The sequence below is a fragment of the Salvia hispanica genome, chromosome 5 (assembly GCF_023119035.1).
Source record: "Salvia hispanica cultivar TCC Black 2014 chromosome 5, UniMelb_Shisp_WGS_1.0, whole genome shotgun sequence".
Classification (NCBI taxonomy): Eukaryota; Viridiplantae; Streptophyta; class Magnoliopsida; order Lamiales; family Lamiaceae; genus Salvia; species Salvia hispanica.
Genome location: NC_062969.1, coordinates 38,244,911 through 38,268,092, shown reverse-complemented (window position 1 = coordinate 38,268,092; position 23,182 = coordinate 38,244,911). Strand labels below are relative to the sequence as shown.

The 23,182-nt window shown below is 36.4% G+C and overlaps 4 protein-coding genes across 4 annotated transcripts; 1 reads left to right on the top strand and 3 right to left on the bottom strand.

Moving 5' to 3' along the window:
* LOC125186700 lies at window positions 1–2,688 on the bottom strand. The gene is made up of 2 exons (XM_048083117.1): window positions 2,683–2,688; window positions 1–2,584 (listed from the first exon to the last, which is right to left on the bottom strand). The coding sequence occupies exon 2, from the start codon at window positions 2,568–2,570 to the stop codon at window positions 144–146; it is 2,427 nt and encodes an 808-aa protein (XP_047939074.1). The 5' UTR covers window positions 2,571–2,584; window positions 2,683–2,688; the 3' UTR covers window positions 1–143.
* A 4,159-nt stretch (window positions 2,689–6,847) lies between these two features.
* LOC125191245 (zinc finger protein CONSTANS-like) lies at window positions 6,848–7,782 on the bottom strand. Its single transcript, XM_048088760.1, has 2 exons — window positions 7,207–7,782; window positions 6,848–7,128 (listed from the first exon to the last, which is right to left on the bottom strand). The coding sequence occupies exons 1-2, from the start codon at window positions 7,636–7,638 to the stop codon at window positions 7,066–7,068; spliced, it is 495 nt and encodes a 164-aa protein (XP_047944717.1). The 5' UTR covers window positions 7,639–7,782; the 3' UTR covers window positions 6,848–7,065.
* A 7,545-nt stretch (window positions 7,783–15,327) lies between these two features.
* On the top strand, window positions 15,328–18,251 carry LOC125186923 (G-type lectin S-receptor-like serine/threonine-protein kinase At1g11330). The gene is made up of 8 exons (XM_048083411.1): window positions 15,328–15,347; window positions 15,449–16,069; window positions 16,185–16,298; window positions 16,390–16,580; window positions 16,669–16,879; window positions 17,004–17,238; window positions 17,337–17,487; window positions 17,751–18,251. The coding sequence occupies exons 2-8, from the start codon at window positions 15,580–15,582 to the stop codon at window positions 18,063–18,065; spliced, it is 1,707 nt and encodes a 568-aa protein (XP_047939368.1). The 5' UTR covers window positions 15,328–15,347; window positions 15,449–15,579; the 3' UTR covers window positions 18,066–18,251.
* A 3,329-nt stretch (window positions 18,252–21,580) lies between these two features.
* LOC125191189 (calcium-binding protein PBP1-like) lies at window positions 21,581–22,232 on the bottom strand. The gene has a single exon (XM_048088688.1). The coding sequence runs from the start codon at window positions 22,046–22,048 to the stop codon at window positions 21,701–21,703; it is 348 nt and encodes a 115-aa protein (XP_047944645.1). The 5' UTR covers window positions 22,049–22,232; the 3' UTR covers window positions 21,581–21,700.
* Between the last annotated feature and the right edge of the window lie 950 nt (window positions 22,233–23,182).

Below are 23,182 nucleotides of genomic sequence, written 5' to 3'. Positions count from 1 at the left end.
TAAGAGAAGAGTGATATATTATGATATTCAATCATGACATCAATATTATTGAAAGCCAAAAATAAGAAGATTGACATCGAGAAGAAGCAAATGGAAAACACACAAAAAATTTGAAGGAAACACACAAGCAAAAGTGGTGGATACTACTTATCGACGATGAGCTTAGCCCTTGTATGGCCCTCACTGATTTGAAATTCCTCCCCTAACCCAAAATGAGCCATGAGCAACCAAACAATGGTTATGAGCTCTCCCCCTTTGCTCAACTGCTGCGCATGAGCGTTGGGTCTACAACGGACGGCGGCGTACGACAGCATCTCAACCCAAACTCTGCTCATAATTTCCCATTTACGGTTATCTTCTACCTTCATAAGCTCCTTGGCCAGTCGACCGCCATCAAAGAGCACCGATTTGCTCCTATCTCCCTTGATTGCAACCGGATCCACTTCCGTGTTTACATGATGGATCTTAAGGCAAGCTTCCACTTGTTTCGAATCAACTGTTTTCTTCCCCGTTAAGTAGTCTACAATCTTAACGTAGCACGTAAATTTCGTGTATCTCCTTAGCATCTTATCGAGATTCTTAATCTTTTCTTCGGGAATGAGAGGCAGAAACACGGTGATGAACAAGGAGAAGATGAAGGATAGAATGGGTGCAAGCAAGGCAAGTATCAAGTATTGGAGATATTTGGAGAAACACTTGAGAGCGTAGGTCAAGACTCGCAAGGGGTGTGGCTTCTTCTTTCTGGATCCTTCCATAAACTTCTTTGTCTCGGCGCACGTGTCGCGGAATCGGATTTGCCCGATACCGGCCACTGCGGACATCATTGTAGGCTGCATAACGAGAAGATAGAGCATGTAATCAGAGAGGACCTTGGAGAAATCTCTGTACTGCGCCACAGTGAACTCCTCAGGATCAGGAATAGAATTCGGATCAGAATCAGGATCAGCATCTGCCTTTTTGCTGTCCTGCTTCTGCTCCTCTTCCTTTTCAATGCACCAGCAGATCTCGGTGGCGATATGCCACAGCAGCAGGCTCTTATCGTAGTCCATCCCCCCAACATAACGGAGCAGCTCAGCGTCGCCGTGGTCCACGCGCAGCGCCCAATCGCCCCGGGCCGCGCTCACCTCTTTTGCGGTTTCTAGATCGTCAGCCAGCTCCGATTTCTTCTTCAGCTCGTAGAAGATGTGATCCCGCAGATCGTCGGTGAAGGGCTCGTTGCTCACGTACCTGATTCCATCAAAAACTGGAAGCAGGTTGAAGAATTCCATGATTTTCTCCTTCTCCGGCTGCCTGGAATACAAGCAGTAGTGGATGAGGTTGAAGCAGGCGACTGAGCCAGACCAGCGGCGGTGCATCAAGCTCGTGAGCTTCCTTAATAAGCTTAAGTCAGTAAGCTTGCTGACAAAGTCGGAAGGAGGGGATTTCGCCTTAATCCCTGTTTCGGGCGTCTCCAAGTTGACATCGGGCAGTTTGTTGACATTGACACGAAGCCAATTGGAGGTGATGAGCTTGACGAAGGCGATGACATCCAAGGCAACGGCTCCGAAGAGGAGAGTGTAGGTGATGGCCACGTCAGGGGTTTCGAAGTCGTGCTTGTCCACTTTGTAGAAGAGAATGATGGAAGCAATCACCAAGCCGAAGGCCACGGATCTGCCCACGTATCCCCACAATGTGTAGACCACGCGCACTTTTGTAAACAGGACGTCGTACATGAAGTTGAGCTCGATGGTTAGCACCTCGAAAGCGTCCCGCGGTGATCTCTCAAGGAAAAACCCGCGGCTCTTGTTGCGGTCGCGGGAGCTGAAGATGAGGTCCACGATGAGGCCCTTGAAGGTCTCGAAGAAGTCGTAGGCGTAGAGCACAGCTTCAATGCCTTCCACTCTCCCCTTCTTCACCACATTCATGGCTTGGTCCGGCCGCGGTGGCTCGTCGATCATCTCGATCCTGGTGGGAAGCTTGGCCTCTTTCATGGAACGGTACTCGTCCATGATCTTGGCGTAGTCAGGGCCGGGGTCCGGATCCTTGAGCATCGAGTCACGGAATCTGTTCAAGCTAGCGCGGTAGAGGGACATGGTGCGCTCGGAGTACTTGATGAGGCCGGAGACGAACATGCAAAGGGTGGGGATGAGGAGTGGGTTGGAGGGAAAAGTCTGGTAGAGCACGTAGCCAGCGGCACAGGCTTGGAAGATGAGAGCGAGGAGATGCCTGAGCCAGAGCTCGTTGTCCTCAAGGGCGAAGGCGGTTATGGTGTCGGGCCCACCGAGATGGACCAGCAGGAACGGGGCCCAAAATGCAAGGAGATCCGGGTTTGTGGTTCCATCTTTGGCGCCTTTGAGGCACTTGCCGCCCTGGCTGTTTGAGATGAGGCCCACCGCGAAATTGGCCGCCCAGTCGGCCAGTAAGTAGGCCGACCAGAGAGGCAGGATGACCCAGCTGGAGCGTGTCCGTTTCCTGAGCGGCGCGGCTAGGATGAGAAATGACTGGAGAGAGAGGCTGAGCAGGACGAACCCTCTCAGGTCCCATGTGTCCCATAGTTTCTTCAACTCGTTCATATCCACCAGTCCTTTCATCGTCCCACCTGTAACTGTAATGCCACAACCAGGATATCCATCATTATACTTTTCTCAAATAAATATAATAATACTATAAACAAATATTGATACTCAACAATAAACCACTTACATGGATCACGACTGAGGTAGTATGTGGGAAGGGAGGGAAACACACTTGGGGATATTTAAAGAATATAAACAACAACTTACAGGGGACTCTAGGAATAAGGGAAAAACATAAAAAGGAAAAGGGCAGTGATTAAAGATGAAAGAATGACCTCCGGGGGAAGGAAGACAAGTAGAAAAGTGGATGTCTTGCTTGCTATATAGGGTAAGGACTAGAATGCTTTATTTGGTTCCCGTCGTGAACCACGAGATTCCATTATTCAGACCGTTTTTATCAAGTCATTTACGAAAAGCTCTGTGAACGTGACAGAGCAATGGATAAAGAGTGCAGATAGAGCGCCTCAGCGACGGAACATCGACCCATGAATACCACTGGAAACGGGTTTCCGAGCTACCCTCAACCCCACAAGGCCACTGGTCGCACTCGTGGGGCAGAAGAAGGAGTTGCAGACATGGCGGTGAACTTCCGGAAGTCTGAAACGAGAAGATTATAAACATTGGGTTATTTTACTGGGCTTAGGAGTATATTATCGCATTTTTGTTACTCACAGCAGTATTTTGGGGTCGCCGTTTTTCATTATTTCGAATTGAATTTGATTTAAGAGCTGCAATTAATATTTGAAGATTTAAGCTGTCGATCTTTCATTTGTAAATTGTAACCCATGTTTCTTTATCGTATTTTTTTTCCTAAAATTAATATTAAAGGTAAATCAATATTCATATACAGTGTTCTACATCTATTTATAATTTGGTAATTGATATTTGATCACCAATTCATATATTTATTTGCTTGCAGTTTTCTTTTATTTTATTGTACTCCATTTTGTTTTGCTTGGCAAGGTTGAAATTGGTCTTACTATTACTTATAGCGACATCATCTGTAAAAAATGTGTTTTTCGGTAATGAAATTATCAAGTTAAAGTGGTGAAATTAGATGGAAGATAATTGGAAATTGGTCATAACGTTGAATAACATCTTGGTGGTATATAGTGAGAGAAATGTTCCCTATGTCGTTTTTGATATATGGATATTTTTAGGAATCACCTATCATACACAATAGAAGATAACTTAAATTACGTAGTAATGTATTTTTCTTTATTAACTTTAAATACTCCGATCTTCTCTGCATCTGTCACTGGCCTGCTTGTCAACAAGACCTCAAACGATTCTCGGGGTGGCTGGCGTTGGCAACGGAGAACTTTCTTCTCTGAATTTGGCTCTGCTTGTCCAACTCCCATAAAGTGGATGATGCAATGAGCTTCAAGGATCACCATACTTTATTTGGGGGATGGATCCCCTGCAGTGTATGAAAAACACAGCACGGTGTTGTGCATAAGAGACGATACCGTTTCGTGTTTATTTACCTTTAATTAGTTGTAATTGTAGTTAAATGGTAGTAGTACTCCAATAGTGAATGCCGACTACTTGGCCTTTTTTTTCTTTTTTCTTTTATGCAATAGTAATAGTAATATTTAAATGGTACACTAGTAAATTGGCGACTTTTAATAATTAGAGTTAACTGGGATTCTGAAATGACGACACATTTTTACATTTTTATATTTTGATGTTTCTTTTCCATTTTATTAATTATTATAGTTTAGTTCATTTGATAATTTAATTTTTAATTAGATATTTATATGTAAATATTTACATGTGTTTTGTATATTATAAGTCGTAAATAAATTGATATACTCCATAGATAATGAGTTGAGGACAAGTTTTCATAAATGGAAATGCTCATATTTTTATGGGACGAACGAAAATGAAAAGTGTACGTAATTTTTATGGGACAAATGAATATTATTTATATTCTTCCTTTTTTAGAAATGCAAGTCTACAAAATAGCACTCCCTCCCATAATGGATGACACACTTAGGCAGCAACACTAGATTTTATGAGATGTTGTTTTGTATGTTAAACTGAGAGATAATAATATTATTTTATTAATGTAAAAAAAAACTTTTTCTAAAATAAAATATAACATCATTTTCCGAACAAATTGAAAAAGAAAATGTGACTATCAATCCTAATTCCATAATTTCACTATTGTAGTTTTTTAAGATTCCACTATTCTAACATATGGACTTCTAACGTATAAATATACATCCTAATTCCATAATTTCTTTAATCATAAATTAAGTTTTGTATTGTTTAGCTTTCTGGTATATTTAAAAAATACATTTTGCAAACATTATTAAATTAGTTTTTGTTTCAAGTGGAATAAAAAATTAGTAAAACATCCAATTAAAAATTAAATTATAAGAAAATTGAATGTTAATAGAGAAGAAAAGAAACATGATCCTAATTAATTATTAATTAAAAGAATAGCCAATTCACTATTGGGATGCTACCATTTAACTATCATTACATCTGATTAAAGGGAAATAAACAAGAAACGGTGTCGTCTCTACTGCAGGGGATCCATCCCCCTTTATTTGTTACTACTAGTAGTTAAATTGGCTCTTATTTGTTTTTCTTTAAATTTAAACGATGACCATGCTTAATTAATTTATGTATATGAAATTTCATTATGTTTTCTAGAGTTAGTTTTGATAAGTAAAAAACTAGGCCTAGTTTCCATTTTCTTTTGTTCTTTTAATATTCGATAATGAAACGAAATTTCACTCTTACTTGAATAGTATTCTGAAATTAACTAAATTTTAATTAATAGATAAAATGATACTCCTACTATATTTTTGCATCAGCTGCTTTCCAGAGTGTTAATACAATATCGTGTACTTAGGACAGAGCGTAATTAGCTTATTTTAATTGACTTGGTTTTCTAAAATGACGTGGGAGAAGTTAATGTTGAAGTGACAAATAAACGTACCGAAACGTCATTTTAATGAATAAAATTTTAAAAATAAATCAACAAACTTCCTCTCCAATAATCCAACCCTAATGAATGATAATTTCACAACCACATATGGTTTCATTTTCTTCTCTGAGTGATAGTATTACCTTAAGCTGAATAGAAGTTTAGATATAGAAATCTCATAGTGCCAAAAGGTTATTAAGGTCTGTTATTGTGAACGTAACTCAATGAGCTTGTAGGGTGTTTTGCAGACATATAACCAGAATGCCCATTTTCTCCTCCTGGATATTGAACATAATCTACTCATGCCTTCAACCAAATTATTGAACAACATGTATATATGCTTACTATGATCTTACTCCAAAATTTAAGTTGATTTTCAACTACTGAAAACTACTGCATGTGTTGGTTTACAACCAGATAACCGCGCAAAGCACATTTTACGCATAGCAGATGATCTAGAAGAGTGATAACAAGGTTACAAGGCCATGGTTGTTTTAGTTTGTTGCAGTGTCTTCATGCACTACCTATTTCTGATTGAAGTCTTGTTTCTTGTTCATGTTACTTTTGTTAGAGCATGGCCACAACATTTACTAGGAAATACTCTCTGTGCAGTTCTTCAGTTTTGTAGGTGTATATTGACTTACTAAGGAAAACAAGTAATATTCATATTCTGATCTATGAGTATATTGATCAGCCACCAAATAACAATGTCTCATCACCACAATTTGCTGCTCCCAATACAAAATCTATTTAGTTTTCCCCAATTTCTCTCTCTGGACACCATTATGGGATTCTTTGCCATCACTGAATCTCCATTACATCATATTACTAGTGAATAATAATTATAACCAACTTGTTAATTGTATAATATTAGGGTGCAAATGGGATGTTGTGTTGAGCACGTGGGCGTGTCTCATAACTAAATGTTGTAATCTAATTCTCCAATTTGTTAAACTGCTAACACCCGGAGATGGGAAGGTGGGGACGGCACGCAACCTTAGGCTCTAACAACAATCTATTCTTTGGTATACCAATCCCTAGATATCACCCTTAATCTAATGTCTAATATATCCATCTTTCCCTCAAAACCAATTGAGATGCATTATCTTATCAAGTTTGTTCACTGGTACAAAGCAGAATCGACAGGTGTAGGATGAGACTAGGAATAAGGAGGTCAGGTTCATGAACATTTCCAGTTTCAATTGGCATGGCATGCTTGATGTTGAAGCTTTAAGTAGTCATCAATCTATAACCGTTGAAAACTTTCTCCATCCACATTTGTTGATTACACGTGGAGTTTTGTTTCCTCTATGCCTCCCCACTTTGAACTTGGTAAATATTAGGACATGAATTATGACAACAACACTATCGAAAGTCATATTTCTTGAACAATGTGAGTGACAATTTAAACCATTAACCATGTCATTAAACTGCTAAATAAGTACAATATGGTGGCTGCTCTATATTATTACTACAAGTGAATAATACACATGACTAATTGTGATCCATTACCATTAGGTCACATGGCACTACAACCCTTGAAACTTCTGTTGTTGTCTTCATCTTGTGCTATCTCCACATCCATGATCTCATCTTTTTAGCACTGCTCTTCTCTTCCCCACTTTCGCGTACCTGACCAACGGAAAAGACTAAAACTGTAACAGAGTTTGACGAAATTCAGGATATGAAGAGAGTTCAATGAATACATACATCATAAGAAGTTGTAGGTCTGGATGATAAGTCATCTCTTGTGGTGAAAGAGGAAGAAGACGAAGAAGCCAAAGACGGTGGTAAAGACAAAGGGACAACTTGGTTTTCACTATCATCATCACCATCATCAGGAGTAACTAGATCACTGTTATCCTCATTGTTGTCATCATCCTCATCAGTGGCGGTGCGATCTCCTCTGCCCCTCCCGCCATTGATACAAGCCTCACAAACGGAAACAGTGGGGCCGAGTTTGGGACCAGAGCCGGTCCATGGAGTTGGAGACTGGCAGGCATGGCAGAGAAGAGTTCTTGAGTGTTTGGCCACAAGGAAGTTTGCTGTGTGAACCCTCAAATCACAATCCCAGCACAGACTTGCTTCGTCGGATTCACAGTACATTCTTGCGACCTTGTGGCACAGCTCACATTTCTTCATTTCTTCTCTTTTAAAAACTGAGATTCTCCAGATGCATGAACGCACTAGTACTATATTTTTATACTGCAGCTTCCCTAATATCCCGGCTAAAACAGAGGAAGAAAAAAACAGGGAATGGAATTGGAAAATTATGGGGAAAATAGAGGGTGCAAGTTGCACATTTATTTATTAGGTAGCAAGTTGTTTTGTGCGTTTGTGGGGATTTCAGGGGGATGTTTAGACATAGAGTTGTCCCACATTGTTTGCAAGGAAAGAGTGGTTTAAAATGGTCCTCATTTTTTTTTTGTCTTTTTAGGTTGCTTCATCGAAGGGCCTGTGACATACTAGTAGTATATTAATGGAATTTGAGATCAACGAAGATTTGAGATTTTGAGTAGTAAGATTACCGGTGCTTACTTCGCAACTTGCAAAAGAAATTGAGATGGTTTTTATATTACTCCATCCATCCGTCCATAATAATTATCACTTTTACTGTGGGCACGAGTTTTAAGAAATATAAAGAAAAGTTGGTTGAAAAAGTTAGTGGAATGTGGGATCCACTTTTTTATATTGGTTTTATAATAAAATGCGAGTGAAGTGAGTTAGTGGAATGTGAGACCTACTTACCATTTATGGTAAAAATGAAATGTGTCATTTATTGTAAGACGAATCGAAATGAAAAAGAGTGACAATTAATGTGAGACGGAGGGAGTAATCTCAGCTGATAGTGGACTCTATTGGTGTGGTATTATCTGTTACATGAACCAACTAGTCTAAGTGATTTCCATTTTCTTTCTATTATACTCCCTCCGTCCCAGAGAAGTTGGCACACTTTCCTTTTTAGTTTGTCCCACAAAAGATGTCACATTTCCCTTTTTGGAAAAAGTTCTCTCTCACATGAATATAAAAATTATATTTTCTCTCTCCATTTAACACACAAAACAAAACCTCTTAAAATCCCGTGCCATTTTCAAAGTATGTCAACTTCTCTGGGACGGAGGAAGTATGATCTTACCGATATTGTGGAGTTCAACTACTTATTGTAACAAATAAGTATTATACGTGATGTATGTGTATCTATGATAGGGTGTATACTCATATGTTGAAGTCTACATGAAAAGTACCCTGAACCCTGAACCCTAAGGCATTCATGAATATGATTATTTGATCATTGTGGTGTTGATCCATAATGAAGGGGATTAAGTAATATTGGTCACTTCCGTATGTCTCACAGTAATTGTCACTCTTATTATGGACATTAGTTTTAAAAATGTAAATAAAAGTTGGTTGGAAAAGTTAATGGAATGTGGGACCCACTTTTTTATATTAATTTTATAATAAAATGTGAGTGAAGTGAGTTAGTGGAATGTGGGACATACTTATCATTTATGATAAAAATTAAATGTGACAATTATTGTTTGTGGAACGAACCAAAATGGAAAAGAGTGACAATTATTGTGGGATGGAGGGAGTATATTACCGAAATTTGTTTCTTGTTCAATATGAATATGTGATATGTGAATATGTGATATGATAGTAATAGTATTTTAACTATATTTGTACTTTTGTGCATTAATTATAGTAACATAACATGTTGATTGTTATATTAAAATAAAACCGATAACAATTTGAGAGCAAAAGATGTCAAAATAAATGCAAGATAAAACAAATCAATGGGCATAATGTAGTGCCGAGTGCGATTAGTGGGCCTTTTTTTGATTTGGCTATGTTTTAAATTTGGGGGCCACACTCATATAATAATTCAATTCAGTAATTCATTTACTTTGTTTTATCTAAGTTTTGTCGCTCTATATGATATTAATTTTTTGTTTAACCATGTAATGTAATAATTCAAATATCATAACCAAATATTATGAACAAACAGCTAGTTGTGGTTTGAAACTGGGGATGTTGCTTTATATAGAATAAAGCAAATTATTTAATGATAAAATAAGGATAATATGGTCAACTTTTTTTGGAACATTTATTTAAAAATATTTCACCGTTTAGCTAATCACCATTTAGTTTAAATTGTTTCATTTATGAGAATAAAATGTATCACAAAAAAAATTCGATAACCAGGATATTGTTGTTGCAACCAAAAAATGCACATTCTATTTGGTGTGACCATAATATTTGCAGGAATAGAGAGGATCAAGCCCAAAACTACTAGACAAGTATGCAATGCGAGGAAGGTTTTCAAAAAAAATCAGATGTGTTCAGCTTTAGTGTTGGAATCTTTCATTTTAATCAATGAAGAAATACAAAATCATATTTTGGTTTCACCCTATATTTATTTCGTGCAATTTACCGTTTGGCAATCCCAAACCATCGTTCTGCTCGACGGGAGAATGTCCACGTTTGAGTCCTTTGATCATCGAGCCCTTACACTATCAATTTGGTACTTTCATTTTGTTCTCATTCTCCATCCACAAATTTCAACAATTAAATCATTTCGTCTTACCTATTTGATCGGATAACGACTATCTTCAACAAAACAGGCAAGAGGTTGGACGAGTATGACGAGTTTCTTTCATGTTTGTCTCGAACTCAGCCGTAACATTTACAAATAATATTGAACCCAAAATGAAATGAAATGAAATAGAAAAAGGGAAAAAGGGCAGAAATTAAAAACGGGAAAGGTAATTAAAATAATAAGAATAGCATGAAATGGGAATTGCGATTACCTTCTTGTATTAACAAATTATTAGGTTAAGTTGTGAAAACATGAGTCATGTACTACATAATGTTTTAATTAGTAACCGTGTGAGTATAATATATAGGTAAATTACAATTGAGGTGTGCCCGCACATATCTTCATGAATCATGAAAGTATGATAATCATTGGTAAGTGTCTATTTATATCGACATTCTTAAATCGTGTATTTAATTATTCTACCAATATGAAAGAAAAGGAAATGTAAACGTAAATACTCAGTTAAAAAGATGAAGAGGCGAACAGAATGTTTCCTATTTATTTCAATTTTCGGCAGCTGAAATCTTGTTCAAGTTTGAAAATCAATACACGCTGGTAACAACGTGTATATAAAAGTTATGGAAGCAACTTTTTGAAATTTATGAGTTGTATACTGGATTTAGTTATAATATCATTCAAGTTGCAGCGTCAACAGTAGACGACAACAATCTAGGGACGCATGCTATTACTATTTAATTTCATAACTTATATTCTTGAATATGAATAAGACTCTTATTTCTGCATATAGAGAATTAGTCAATATTTATTCAGTTTTTGTTTTGAAAACTTCCGACTATCAATAATTAATTGTTTTTTAATTTTCTTGAACGGTGTCATCATTGCTCTTATTTTATATGGTAGAGGGTCATAGGTTGATATAATTATGTCATATGATATACTACCAATTAAAATATTTTGATATTTTTCCTTAACCACTAGTTTATCTAATTGGGTTGATAGTTGGAGGAGCAGATGGGAAGCACAATTCTATAGTTTAACCTTTTCATTATCTTGTGCCACTAAATTCAACTCAAAGAAACATTTAATGTGGGATGAAGTATATTTTATCCTCATTCAATTCGCTAAACAATAGAATTTTAAAAAAAAAATTCAATCTTGTTATCAAGCCGCGATATTTCTCCTGTACGACTAGTACTTATTAACCATTTATTTGTACTGCTCCCACCGTCCCTACACTTTTCTTTCTAATTTGTTCCAATTAAGATATTTATTTCTATTTTTAATAATTTTTTATTTCCAAAAATACATCCAACTATCTTTTTCTCTTTCTAATTAAATATTGAATTTTCTTTCTCTCTACATTTAATACTTCCACACACTTTTTCTCTCTCCAATTAACCACATTAACCATAAACTCCTAAAAAATTCATACCAACTAAGAAATATGTCATTTTAGCCGGGACGGAGGAAGTACTTGTTTATTTTGTACCTAAGTTAACTTCCATTTTGATCAATAAAATAATCTTTTATTAAAAGAAAAAATTTACTCCCTTCATCCTAGATAGTTTGTCTCATTTTTCCATTTCAGTCCGTCCCACATAATTTGTCTCGTTTCACTTTTTATCATTTTTTGTAGTAAACCTCATATTCCACTAACTCATTCCTACTCATATTTTATTATAAAACTAATATATAAGAGTAGGGGGGAGTGTTATATTGCTAACTCAATGCTTAATTGCTAACTACAACTCAATAATAGCCATTAGATATTCAAATTAAAGGCTTAGATCATTAACACAAAATGTCAATACGATAAAAAAAACGTCAATAAGGCTATAGGATTAATTCCAATAAAAATCAATAGGGCTATTAAGTCAAGTTAGTTATAACTAACTTTTAAAAGAAATCCCAAAACTTTAAATTCATATAACATATATCAAATTAAAGATAATTTTATAAGGATTCCAACGATATACTACATGCATATGTTCCGACGTCAAAATTTGAAAAAAAAAATCTAGAATTTTCGTATTTTTCGTACACATGCTAATGTCAATACAGCTAAGATAATATGTCAATATAAAGCATATACAATGTCAATCCTAAATTTGTGTTGACATTCTCAAAGCATTGTGTTGATATTTTCGAAATACTATATTGACATTTTCATCCAAAACCTTAATTTGGCGTTTTTTTTAAAAAAATTTTTATTTAATTAATAGAAATGAAAATTACACGTGGCAAATTGTAGACCACATGTTTTTTAAAATCATATGGCCTTAAATTAGTTGTAGTTAGCAATTAAATGATGAGTTAGCAATTGATCACTTCCTTAAGAGTAGGATCCACATTTTCACTAATATTTTCAACTCACTTTTCATTTCATTTCTTAAAATTTGTGCCCGATCAAAATGAGACAAACTATCTGAGACGAAGGGAGTAATACTTCGATTCATAGTAAAAGATGTACGTATCCAAGCTATGGAGTTATGGACAAAGTACATTGTCAAATTACAATATTAAAGCAATAGTACAAAATAAAACTCTTTTTGTTCCATAGTAATAGAGTCATTTTGTCATTTTGGTACGTTCTATAGTAATACAGTCATTTCTCTTTTTAGTAAAAGTCAACACATTATTCAACACCTACTTTACTCTCTCTTACTTTTTTCTCTCTTTATCTCTCTACCTTTTTCATTTTTCACTTTATTCTCTTTTTACTTAATTCACCTAACAAGAGGTGCCCACGGTTCAGGAATCGGAGGTTACGGTTCGAAACCGCTGGTTCCGGTTTTGGAAATTGTTGAACCGGAACCGAACCGTGAGGGTGTTTCGCGGTTACGGTTCCGGTTCCAAAACCACCGGTTTCGATTTTGATTCTGAACCGGTGGTTTTCCGGCAGTTTTTTACTGTTTTTCAAGTTTCTGAACTGCCGGTTTTTCTGCGGTTCAGGCTTGATTTCACGGTTTTCCGGCGGTTTTCGCGGTTCCGGTTTGGAACCGCCCGGAACCGGCGATTCCGGCACGATTTCTGTTCGAAAAATTTTGAACCTGAACCGAACCACGGTTCAAAAAACGACGGTTTCGGTTTGGGTAAATTCTCACGGTTTCGGTTCGGAACCGTAACCGGCGGTTACGGTTTTAGTTTTAACCGCCGGTTCAGTAAACCTTGGGCAGGTCTACATGTAAAACAATTTTTCTTAATCTCCATGACGAAAAGAAACGCCTCCTTTACTATCAAACGGAGGGAGTAGTTAAAGAAAAACCTAATCTACTAATTTGAAACAAAACATCACTATGCCTAAAAGAAACACCTCCATTACTATCGAACGGAGGGAGTAGTAAAAGCAAAACCTAATCTACTAATCTGAAACAAAACATCACTAAAGTTAGTTTTATAAGTTACAAATATATGAATTTTAGATTTTAACCCAAACGTGTTCGTGCTGCAAATCTTGCGAAAGAAAAACTTTAGCAGCCCACCAACGAATATGATGGATTACAAGGAAAAATGTCAAACTTTTTATTCATCTTGAAGGCGTCACCAGTGCTCTTATTTTATTTGGTAGAGGATCATACGTTGATATATAATTATGTCATATTCCAGTGACTGCTTATGGAATAGTTGTAAACCGAACCGGTTGCAAAAATATATGATATTTTCCTTAACCACTAGTTAATCTAATTGGGTTGATATTTGGAGGAGCAGATGGGTTAAGAAATAGAAGCACACTCAATTTCTATAGTTTAACGACCTGTCATTATCTTGTGCCATTAAATTCAACTCAAAGAAACATTTAATGTGGGATGAAGTATATTTTATCCTCACTCAATTGCTAAACACTAGAATTCTTTTAAAATTTTGTGAATCTTGTTATCAAGTCACACTTTTATTTTTAGTTTATCTTATAAAAGATGTCACATTTTTTCTTTTAGAAAATTTTTTCTCCCACATCAATTATAAAATTATATTTTCTTTCACCACTTAATACATATAATAACATCTTCTAAAATCATGTGTCATCTCTCAAGCGTGACATCTACTATGGCATGAAGGGATTACTTGTTTATTTTGTAAGTTAATCAATTATCGATAATGTTCTATCAAAAGAATATAGTAACGATAATGTTCTATCAAAAGAATATAGTAACACTTTGATTCATAGTCAAAGATGTACACATCCAAGCTTATGGAGTTATGGCCAAAGTACATTGTCAAATTCTCCGTCCCAGATAATTCGTTCCAATATTTCATTTCGATCCATCCTACATAATTTATCTCACTTCACTTTTACCATTTTTGGTAGTGGACCACATATTCCACTAACTCATTCCTACTCACATTTTATTATAAAACTAATACTTTAAAAGTAAGACCCACATCCCACCAACTTTTTTACTCACTCTCCATTAGATTTCTTAAAACCCGTGTGCCGGGTCAAAGTGTCCCAAATTATCTGGGACGGAAGGAGGACAATATTAAAGCAATTACTCCCTCCGTCCCGGCTAAGATGACACATTGCTTAGCCGTCACGGGATTTTAGGAGTTATTGGTTAAAGTGTTTAATTGAAGAGAGAGAAAGTGGGTGTAAGTATTAAAGTAGAGAGATGAAGAAAGATAGATATTTTAATAGGAGTGAGAAAAAATGGTTGAGTGTATTAATTGGAGAGAGAAAGTTACCAAAAAAGGAAATGTGTCATCTTAGTTGAGACAAACTAAAAAGGAAAACGTGTCATCTTAAGCGGGACGGATGGGGTACAATATAATAAAAGAAAAACCTTATATAGCACTCCCTTCGTTTTATAGTAATAGAGTCATTTTGCCATTTTGATACGTTCCATAGTAATGAAGTCATTTTTTTTAGTAAAAGTCAACACATTTTTTCACAACTGCTTTATTCTCTCTTCATCTCTCTACCTTTTTCCTTTTTCACTTTATTCTCTCTTTACTTAACTCACCTAACATAATTTTTCTCAATCTTCATGTCGAAAAGAAACGCCTCCATTACTATGGAACGGAAGGAGTAATCTGCTGACGTGTAACAAAACATCACTAAAGTTGTTTTTATTATATGAATTTTAGATCTTAACACAATTAGTGGCTCGCCAGACCATCCAACAATTTCGTTTTTTACAACTCAAGTAATCAACCAACTATTTTTAATATTGAAATTTTAACAATAATGTACTTAAAAAATTTACAACTTTATTGCGAGAAAAACTCCATAGAACATAAATAAACGTGTTCCGTGCAGAATCTAGGCCACGGTTTGACGTATTTGTGGAATAATTAGGTAAGAAATTCAAATCTTGCGAATGAAAAACTCTAGCAGCCCACCAACGAACATCATGGATTACAATGAAAAATGTCAAACTTTTTGTGCTTTTCATCCAGGCGATATTCTTCTTCAATACCATGAAAAAAATGCAGCAACAATTTTCAACTAAACCATCATTACAACGACGCCTGTTGCTCGAATTCAGTGTAATTGGTAGCGCGGAATAATCTCCCCGACGGCAACACTAATGATTAAACCATCTCATCTTGCGATTACCGCCATCGTCTACTTGTCTCTGCGGCTCGGATTCTGCACAGCACAAGGCAACTCTTCCGGTTCCTGCGGGAGCAACGGCGAGTGTGGGCCGTTTGGGAGCTGCAACACGCTAGATGTGCCGCTTTGCAGTTGCTTGCACGGATTTAGTCAGCGAAATCCTAGCGATTGGGAGTCGGGGAACTGGAGCAGCGGCTGCGAGAGAAAGGCCGCTTTGAGTTGTGGTAACGGGACTACTGATGGATTTTGGAAGCTCGAATCGATGAAGCTTTCCGGCTACACATCCCGATCGTCTGCCCCGAAAGAGCAGTGTGAAGGTGTGTGTTTGGGGAATTGCTCCTGCATAGCTTATGCCTTTGACAACGGGATCGGGTGTATGTTCTGGAGCGTGCCCTTAATCGACGTTCAGAAGGTCTCCACCTTGGGTTCCGATCTCTACATCCGCCTCTCGCAATCCGAGTTTGGTAATTTTTATTATTGATTGTTTGGAAAATGTTTCTGATTTGGTTGATTTCTGTTGTTAACTCTGTGAATTGCTTGCTGGGAAATTAGGGCTTATGTTCAATTATGCTATTGCAGCTGCAGGTGAAAAGAAGGGATTTCAGAAGATTTTTATAGTTTTGCCCATTGTTGGCTTCCTTGTTTTGTGTGTTTGCACTTATTTTTGTTGGAAATGGATTGCTAGGCGCAGAGGTAATGTTTGTTTGTGTAAGGAATCACTTGGTGTAGGTAGGTAGCTATATGTGCAGGATCTGAGTTAATTTTGCATTTTGTGGTGAGTTAGGGAAAAGAGGTACCGTTGAGCTTGGCAATGTGCCGGTGTCGGGATCATCTTATACCTCTACTCCAGATGTATCGAGTCGAGTTAATCTTGAAGACATACCGTTGTTTAAGTTTGAGGAGCTGGCAAGTGCGACCGATAATTTCTCAGAAGCTAACAGGCTAGGGAAGGGTGGTTTTGGCACTGTCTACAAGGTTCTCATCCCATGCTTATTCGTGTGATGATCTCTTATCTTACGTATCAGCATTATTAAATATGAATGCTGAACTTCTGCGAATGTAGGGAATTTTGGCTAGTGGAAGAGAAATTGCGGTCAAGAGGCTGTCAACTGTATCTGGACAAGGGATGCAAGAGTTTATGAATGAAGTGACGCTCATTTCTAAACTCCAACATAGGAATCTTGTTAGATTACTTGGGTGCTGTGCGGAGGATAGAGAGAAGATGTTGGTTTATGAATACCTGCCTAATAAAAGCTTGGATTTTTTTCTATTTGGTAAGTTCAGAATCTATTTTGTGTTCAAAATATGATAGCAATTTCTACTCCATTTTGGTGAGCACTGTTATTCAAATTAGGGTGATATTGAGCACTATTCGTTTCCTCTTTAAATTCTGCTTAGATCAATCACAAGAGGTCCTAGATTGGAGAAAGCGTTTCAATATTATTGAAGGTATATGTCGAGGCCTTCTTTATCTGCACAGAGATTCTAGATTGAGGATAATTCATCGAGACCTCAAGCCAAGCAACATATTGTTGGACAATGATTGGAACCCAAAGATTTCAGACTTTGGCATGGCCAGAATATTTGAGGCCAAGCAAGATCATGTCAGCACAGTGAGAGTGGTGGGAACATAGTAAGTATATATTCGCTGGTGGCGTGAAATTTACCTAAATTAAGTCACTCAATGCAAGTCAACTTGAAGATTGATCTGCTAATGTCATTTTCTTGCAGTGGATATATGGCTCCTGAGTATGCAATGGAGGGAAGATTTTCGGAAAAATCAGACACGTTTAGCTTTGGAGTTCTAGTGCTGGAGATTGCTACTGGGAGAAGGAACACGAGGTTCTATCCTAAGGAAGGCTCTTTGAACCTTCTGGGACATGTAAGTCAAATGACCTCTACTTTGAGATAAAATTAACTAGTTAACAGTAGTAATACCATTTCCAATCTGCATCAGCTGTGACTATCTATTTTTCTTGATAATGTGCGTTTTTACTCGACTGGAACCATATATGTTGCTTGATGAATGAACTCAGCACTAGTTCTAACCTACATACTCTCGGTTTAATTCAACCATCACCTAGATCTATATATGATGCATAAGGTGCTTCACAATGGTCCACTGACATGATATTGTAACTTTAGATTTGGACAGCATGGAATGAAGACAATGTCACGGATTTAATAGATCCAAGAATATTGGGTTCAAGTTACCGGACAGATGTGCTACGGTGCATACATATCGGATTATTATGTGTTCAAGAACTTCCTAAAGACAGGCCATCTATTTCAACTGTACTTTCAATGCTAAGCAGTGAAGTTATAGAGCTTCCTGAACCGAAGCAATCGGCGTTTTCTACCAAATCAAGCCGCCCTGATACAGGTTCAAGTTATTCGCAGCAGAGTAAGAGTAGTGGCTCTTTGAATCATGTTACTATCTCCATGGTGGACGGTCGATGATACTAGTCGATTTTGTATACATCAATTGTTGTAAATTGATATCTAGGCAGAGGTAGTGCAGTAGTGAATGTATAGGGTTGATCTTTTGCTTGGATTTCAATGTTTGCTCTGTGATTGAGCTAGGTTAGTCAATTAGGTGTGCACCTATAAAATTTTGATGTGAACTTTAATTCTTTGTTTTTTTCAGCTACTACTTTTGAATCAACTGCCCCAATAGCAATTTAAACACGCGTATTTTAAAAAATATTATGCAAATTAAATAAATCAATTTCATAATCGATTCATAAAAATTCAGTAAAATATTATTTTTGCTAGGTTGGTAAGTACTAGGGGTGGGTAGGTAAGGTATACCTTAACGAAACCACCGTACCATAAATACGGTATGCGAAAAAGTCATACATTTACCTTACCAAAGTTTTCGGTATACCGAACTTTGGTATACCTTATTTTCGGTATGACGAATTTTCATACCGATACCGTGCCTCATTTGCGGTATACCTGACTTTCAACATCAATTAAAATAGAAAATTAGAGTATTTAGAATATTAGTTATATTTTATAATTTTAAAAATAAATTAAATATAATTTATTCATAATTATATCTATATTTAAGAATAGATTTTATAATTTAAAAATATATAAAATATATTTTATATATAATTGTGTTTATATTTTTGTAGTATATACCTTAGTTTACGGTATATACCGAATTTCGGTATGCAGCGGTATACCGCGGTATTTGAAAATTCATACCGTTACCTTACCGGAATCTTTTTCGGTACGGTATAATCTTACCGAAAATCACGGTATACCAAAGATTCAGTATTTTCGGTATTTTTTCGATACGATAAGGCCGGTATTTCGATATTTTTCCCCAGGCCTAGTAAGTACATATCGAATATGCAATAGATTAATTTTGTTTGAGGGGAAATTGAATTAGGAGAATAGTCACAGAGAGAAAGACTTATGGGCTTGCCTACTGAGTAGCATACTGCATAGATATCCAAAATCCAACATAATGTGCTGGCCCAAACGGAATGAACTATGAACATGTTAGCATTTGGTCAATCATTGTTATGTTGTGACATACTCGTAATATATAATTGTGCTTGCAATAGAATAATTATTCATTATTCATATTACATGCGTGGATGTAGTTAGTGGAGATTCTAAAATAAATAATTATTTTGACAATTGGAAATTTCAACATTTTCTATCGGTTAGGGTGTCATGTAATCAGAATATCATGGACAGAATTATGTTCACATTTCGCTAGTTTGTTTAGCGAATTATGTCATACATATTATATAGTAGAGAATATTATATATATTCATATTGAAAGAAATAAAGATACGTCATATAGAAAGAAATAAAGATATGTCATACACGGAAGTAAAGAGTCAAACCTCTCAACGAGCTTACCTAATTGAAAAGGCCAAGTCTTTCGGAGCGTCTGTTTGAAGAATAAAGAAGCCCAAAGTCCGTCCAATTGTCGGTTTGAGGGCAATAATTGTTAGATTGGTTACGCCTAGTCCAGTTTAAAGTGTACTCATTACAATAAGTTTTGACTGATTCTCTCGTTGGTAAATACTCTCTTTGTCCCATTAAAAATGAAACGTTTTTCTTTTTTGGCTGTTCCATAAAAAATAAAACGTTTCCTAAAATGAAAACAACTCTATCTCTACTTTTTCATCTCTCTTACTTTATTCTCTCTTCTTTCACTCACAAAACAATACTACATAAAATCCCGTGCCGATTCTCAAATGTTGCATTTTAAGTGGGACGGAGGGAGTATAAGGTATGAGATGCGTTGAAATGACAATACCGTAAAATCATACTACTATTTTTAGCCAATCATTTGTACATATGGACGAATAATCAGTTGTCATGTGACAATCATAAAAAAATGTTCAAGGGTAAATTTCTCGGCCAGCAATATCCACCATGCTACACAGCAATTTTTCTCGGCCAACAATATCCAATACGCTTAGGGATGTCAATCGGGCCAGCCCACGTCGGGTTGCGGGTCAATCGGGTGCGGGCTACTCGGGCTGTGATTTTTCGGTTTATAAAAGTTCAAGCCTAACCCTAAAAGCTCGGGTTGCTACCGATAAAATTAACATGCGATCAATTCAACAAATAATAGTGAAAATTAGTTATATTTATAAAATGTAAAATATTTAATTCTGATGAATTTGAGATATATGCATAAACTCAACCATAATCATGATCAGATACTAATATTTGAGATTTATGCGAAATAAAACATAAACATTAAGAAATTTTAAAGCGTTTTAGAAATTTAAATATATTTTTAGTGAATTTGAAGTTTCTAATTTATATATCTATTATTATGTTAATAAAAATTTAATATATAATTTATATATTTAATATATAAAATTGAAAGTTATTTTTGTAGTAATCTATATTATAAAATAACCAATGAAGTGTCGAATTAGAGTCAAACAAATAGGACGATAGAAATTTTATCGGGTTTCCGGGCCAGGCCATCGGATTTTCGGGTCTGGCCCTAACGAGTTGCAGGTTAATCGGGTGCGGGCTAACCGGACTGTAATTTTATCGGGTTAGAAATTTTCAGCCCTAACCCTGTAAATTTGGCGGGCTATTCAGGTCGGTCCACAGGTTGCGGGCTACATTGACATCCCTAAATACGCTAGACAACAATCTATAGGGCTGTGTAGTATTTATACTATTGTTGTGTAGCGTTTATAACATTGTTGGATACGTGATGTCATAGTGTAACTTTAAGAGGTGTTGTCATTTTAACACGAACCTATATGATATAATGACAATATTTTAAAAAAAAACACAGAACTTTGATCAAATTATGATCCATCTAATCATTTTAAAAAATAGTAGTCATATATCATAATTTTGATATCTTTATCAATTTGAATTTGGTAAGAAACTATATAATTGAGCATTTTATAAAGTTGTGGAATTCACAGAATTTAATCAAATTTTATGATTTTTGTGATAATTATCCTAAATAAAATATTGTTCCTATTCACGAAAAACAGTCTCATCTTTCTATTTCAGGATACCCAAAAAGTAATCTCATCTAAAAATAAAAGTTTCTCTCTAATTATTAGCACTATTTTATCCAATACTAATTTCTTATTCCTTTCATTTATAAAAAATAATCTCATTTGGGACGGCACAAGTTTTAAAAAAAAATTGGTAAAATAAGAGAAATGGAGAAAAAAGTAAGCAAAGTAAGAAAGATATGGAGAAAAAGTATACAGTATAGGAAAGAGGAGAAAATGTAGATAACGTATGAGAGAGAACTTTCTATTTTTAAAAATAAGACTATTTTTTGTGGATATTCCAAAATCGCAAAGTGGGCATTATTCGTGGACGGAATGAGTATTAAAACTGGTGCCGTCTATCTACGAGAATATTTTTAATGAACGAAGGGAGTATTTGATAGGTAGAATAATTATCAATTGTCACTTAAGAAATAAACCATGATTTTTTTTCATCTAAGTCTAGAATTGTGGAATTAGCAAAAGTATTACGCGACCAGTTAATATATTAATGAATTTACATAATGCAAGAAGCCAAACACATTGAAAAAGTAAAAAGAGAAAAGCCAAACAAACGAAAAATGAGGCCTATTGAAAGTCATGAAACAAGATATTGGTGGCCTGCTTCATGAGATTTGGACTCAGTCTAAACATCAAAACACAAAATTCCATGTGATCGAGACAGCCATCGCCGTCCAAATCTCCTTCCTTCAACATAGAGTGGATCAGCTCATCATCATCATCATCGACCTTCAAACCCAACACCATAGCATTCTTCTTCAAGCTGTGAAATGTGATGAGTTGTTTCTGAGGATCCATGAGAAGCTCAAACCCTTTGAACAGCTCCTTCATAAACCCCTCCGCTCCCAGCTTCTCAACCATCCCCGGAAAATGATCCTCAAACACCACTCCATTATTGCTTTCTCTCTTACCCATTTTGGCAATGATTGAATGAAAATAATGAGAGGGAGATGGTGTAGTGATATAAATATATAGTAGTATATGGAAGGTAGAGAGTTAGTATGGACGAAATTTCGTGTGGAGAAACTGAGGCGTGAGATTTGATTCGGAATCGGTTGGAGTACAAATTTCGAGGAAATTGCATGGAAGAGCAGTAGGCATCGTGCCTGCCATTTTCCTTTGCTCTCTAACAAACCAGATGCTAATAATATATACGACCGCCTCATATGTCACGATTGGAGTCTTTTAGGTCCATCTTTAACGCCTGGTCTTATCATATTAGAGTCTGCTTCGCGTGTATTACTATTAAATACTCCCTCCGTCCGCGATTAAGAGTCACACTTTGACCGGACACGGGTTTTAAGAAATGTAAAGAAAAGTTGGTTGAAAAAGTTAGTGGAATGTGGGACCCATTTTTTTTATATTGGTTTTATAATAAAATGTGAGTGAATGAAGTTAGTGGAATGTGAGACCTACTTACTATTTATGATAAAAATCAATGTTTTAAAAATCGGACCGGACCGGCCGGTTCGACCGGTTCGGCCGCGAACCGGCAGGTTATCCGATCCGATTCACCACTGAAAACCGTTGATACATCAAGCCGCCGTGAACCAGTAAAACCGGTTCGACCGGAAACCGGAAACCGGTTCTTTAAATGTTAAAATAATTTTTCAAAAAATTCTTCAGCCCACCTTGCAGATCCGCCGCCCCCTCCATTCTCAGTGTCGCCCTATTTTCAGCCGCACGCCGCGAGCCTACTGAGTCTTCTCATTTACCACCATCGCTGCGTCGAGGGAACAAAGATCTTTAGATTGGTGGTGGTTGCTATTGCCAGGAGAGAGTGTGAGGAAGTAGCAATGTAGAAGAAGTGTAAGAAGATATTGAATGTGGAAGATGAGAGAGAAAGAGAGAGCTAAATGGTGATTGAGCTGTCACGTTAAATTGTAACGTGTGGAAGGAGTGGTCATTGGTAGGTGTATTGCAGAATAGGGAATTCAGAAATAGGTAGGTTGGCATTGGGCAGAGGAGCTAAACAAATTTTAAAATATTTATTTATTATTTTCCTTATGAGTACTGTTAATATGGGAAAGGATGCCTCAATAGTCGTAT

What these genes read in the sequence shown, in the direction of transcription:
- LOC125186700 (XM_048083117.1), bottom strand. Translation starts at nt 2,570, where the DNA reads ATGAAAGGACTGGTGGATATGAACGAGTTGAAGAAACTATGGGACACA.
- LOC125191245 (XM_048088760.1), bottom strand. Translation starts at nt 7,638, where the DNA reads ATGAAGAAATGTGAGCTGTGCCACAAGGTCGCAAGAATGTACTGTGAA. An exon ending in GACCTACAACTTCTTATGAT is followed by an intron (nt 7,129 to 7,206) that starts GTATGTATTCAT and finishes TCCGTTGGTCAG; the next exon opens with GTACGCGAAAGTGGGGAAGA.
- LOC125186923 (XM_048083411.1), top strand. Translation starts at nt 15,580, where the DNA reads ATGATTAAACCATCTCATCTTGCGATTACCGCCATCGTCTACTTGTCT. An exon ending in GTTTTGGCACTGTCTACAAG is followed by an intron (nt 16,581 to 16,668) that starts GTTCTCATCCCA and finishes CTGCGAATGTAG; the next exon opens with GGAATTTTGGCTAGTGGAAG. An exon ending in CTTGGATTTTTTTCTATTTG is followed by an intron (nt 16,880 to 17,003) that starts GTAAGTTCAGAA and finishes AATTCTGCTTAG; the next exon opens with ATCAATCACAAGAGGTCCTA.
- LOC125191189 (XM_048088688.1), bottom strand. Translation starts at nt 22,048, where the DNA reads ATGGGTAAGAGAGAAAGCAATAATGGAGTGGTGTTTGAGGATCATTTT.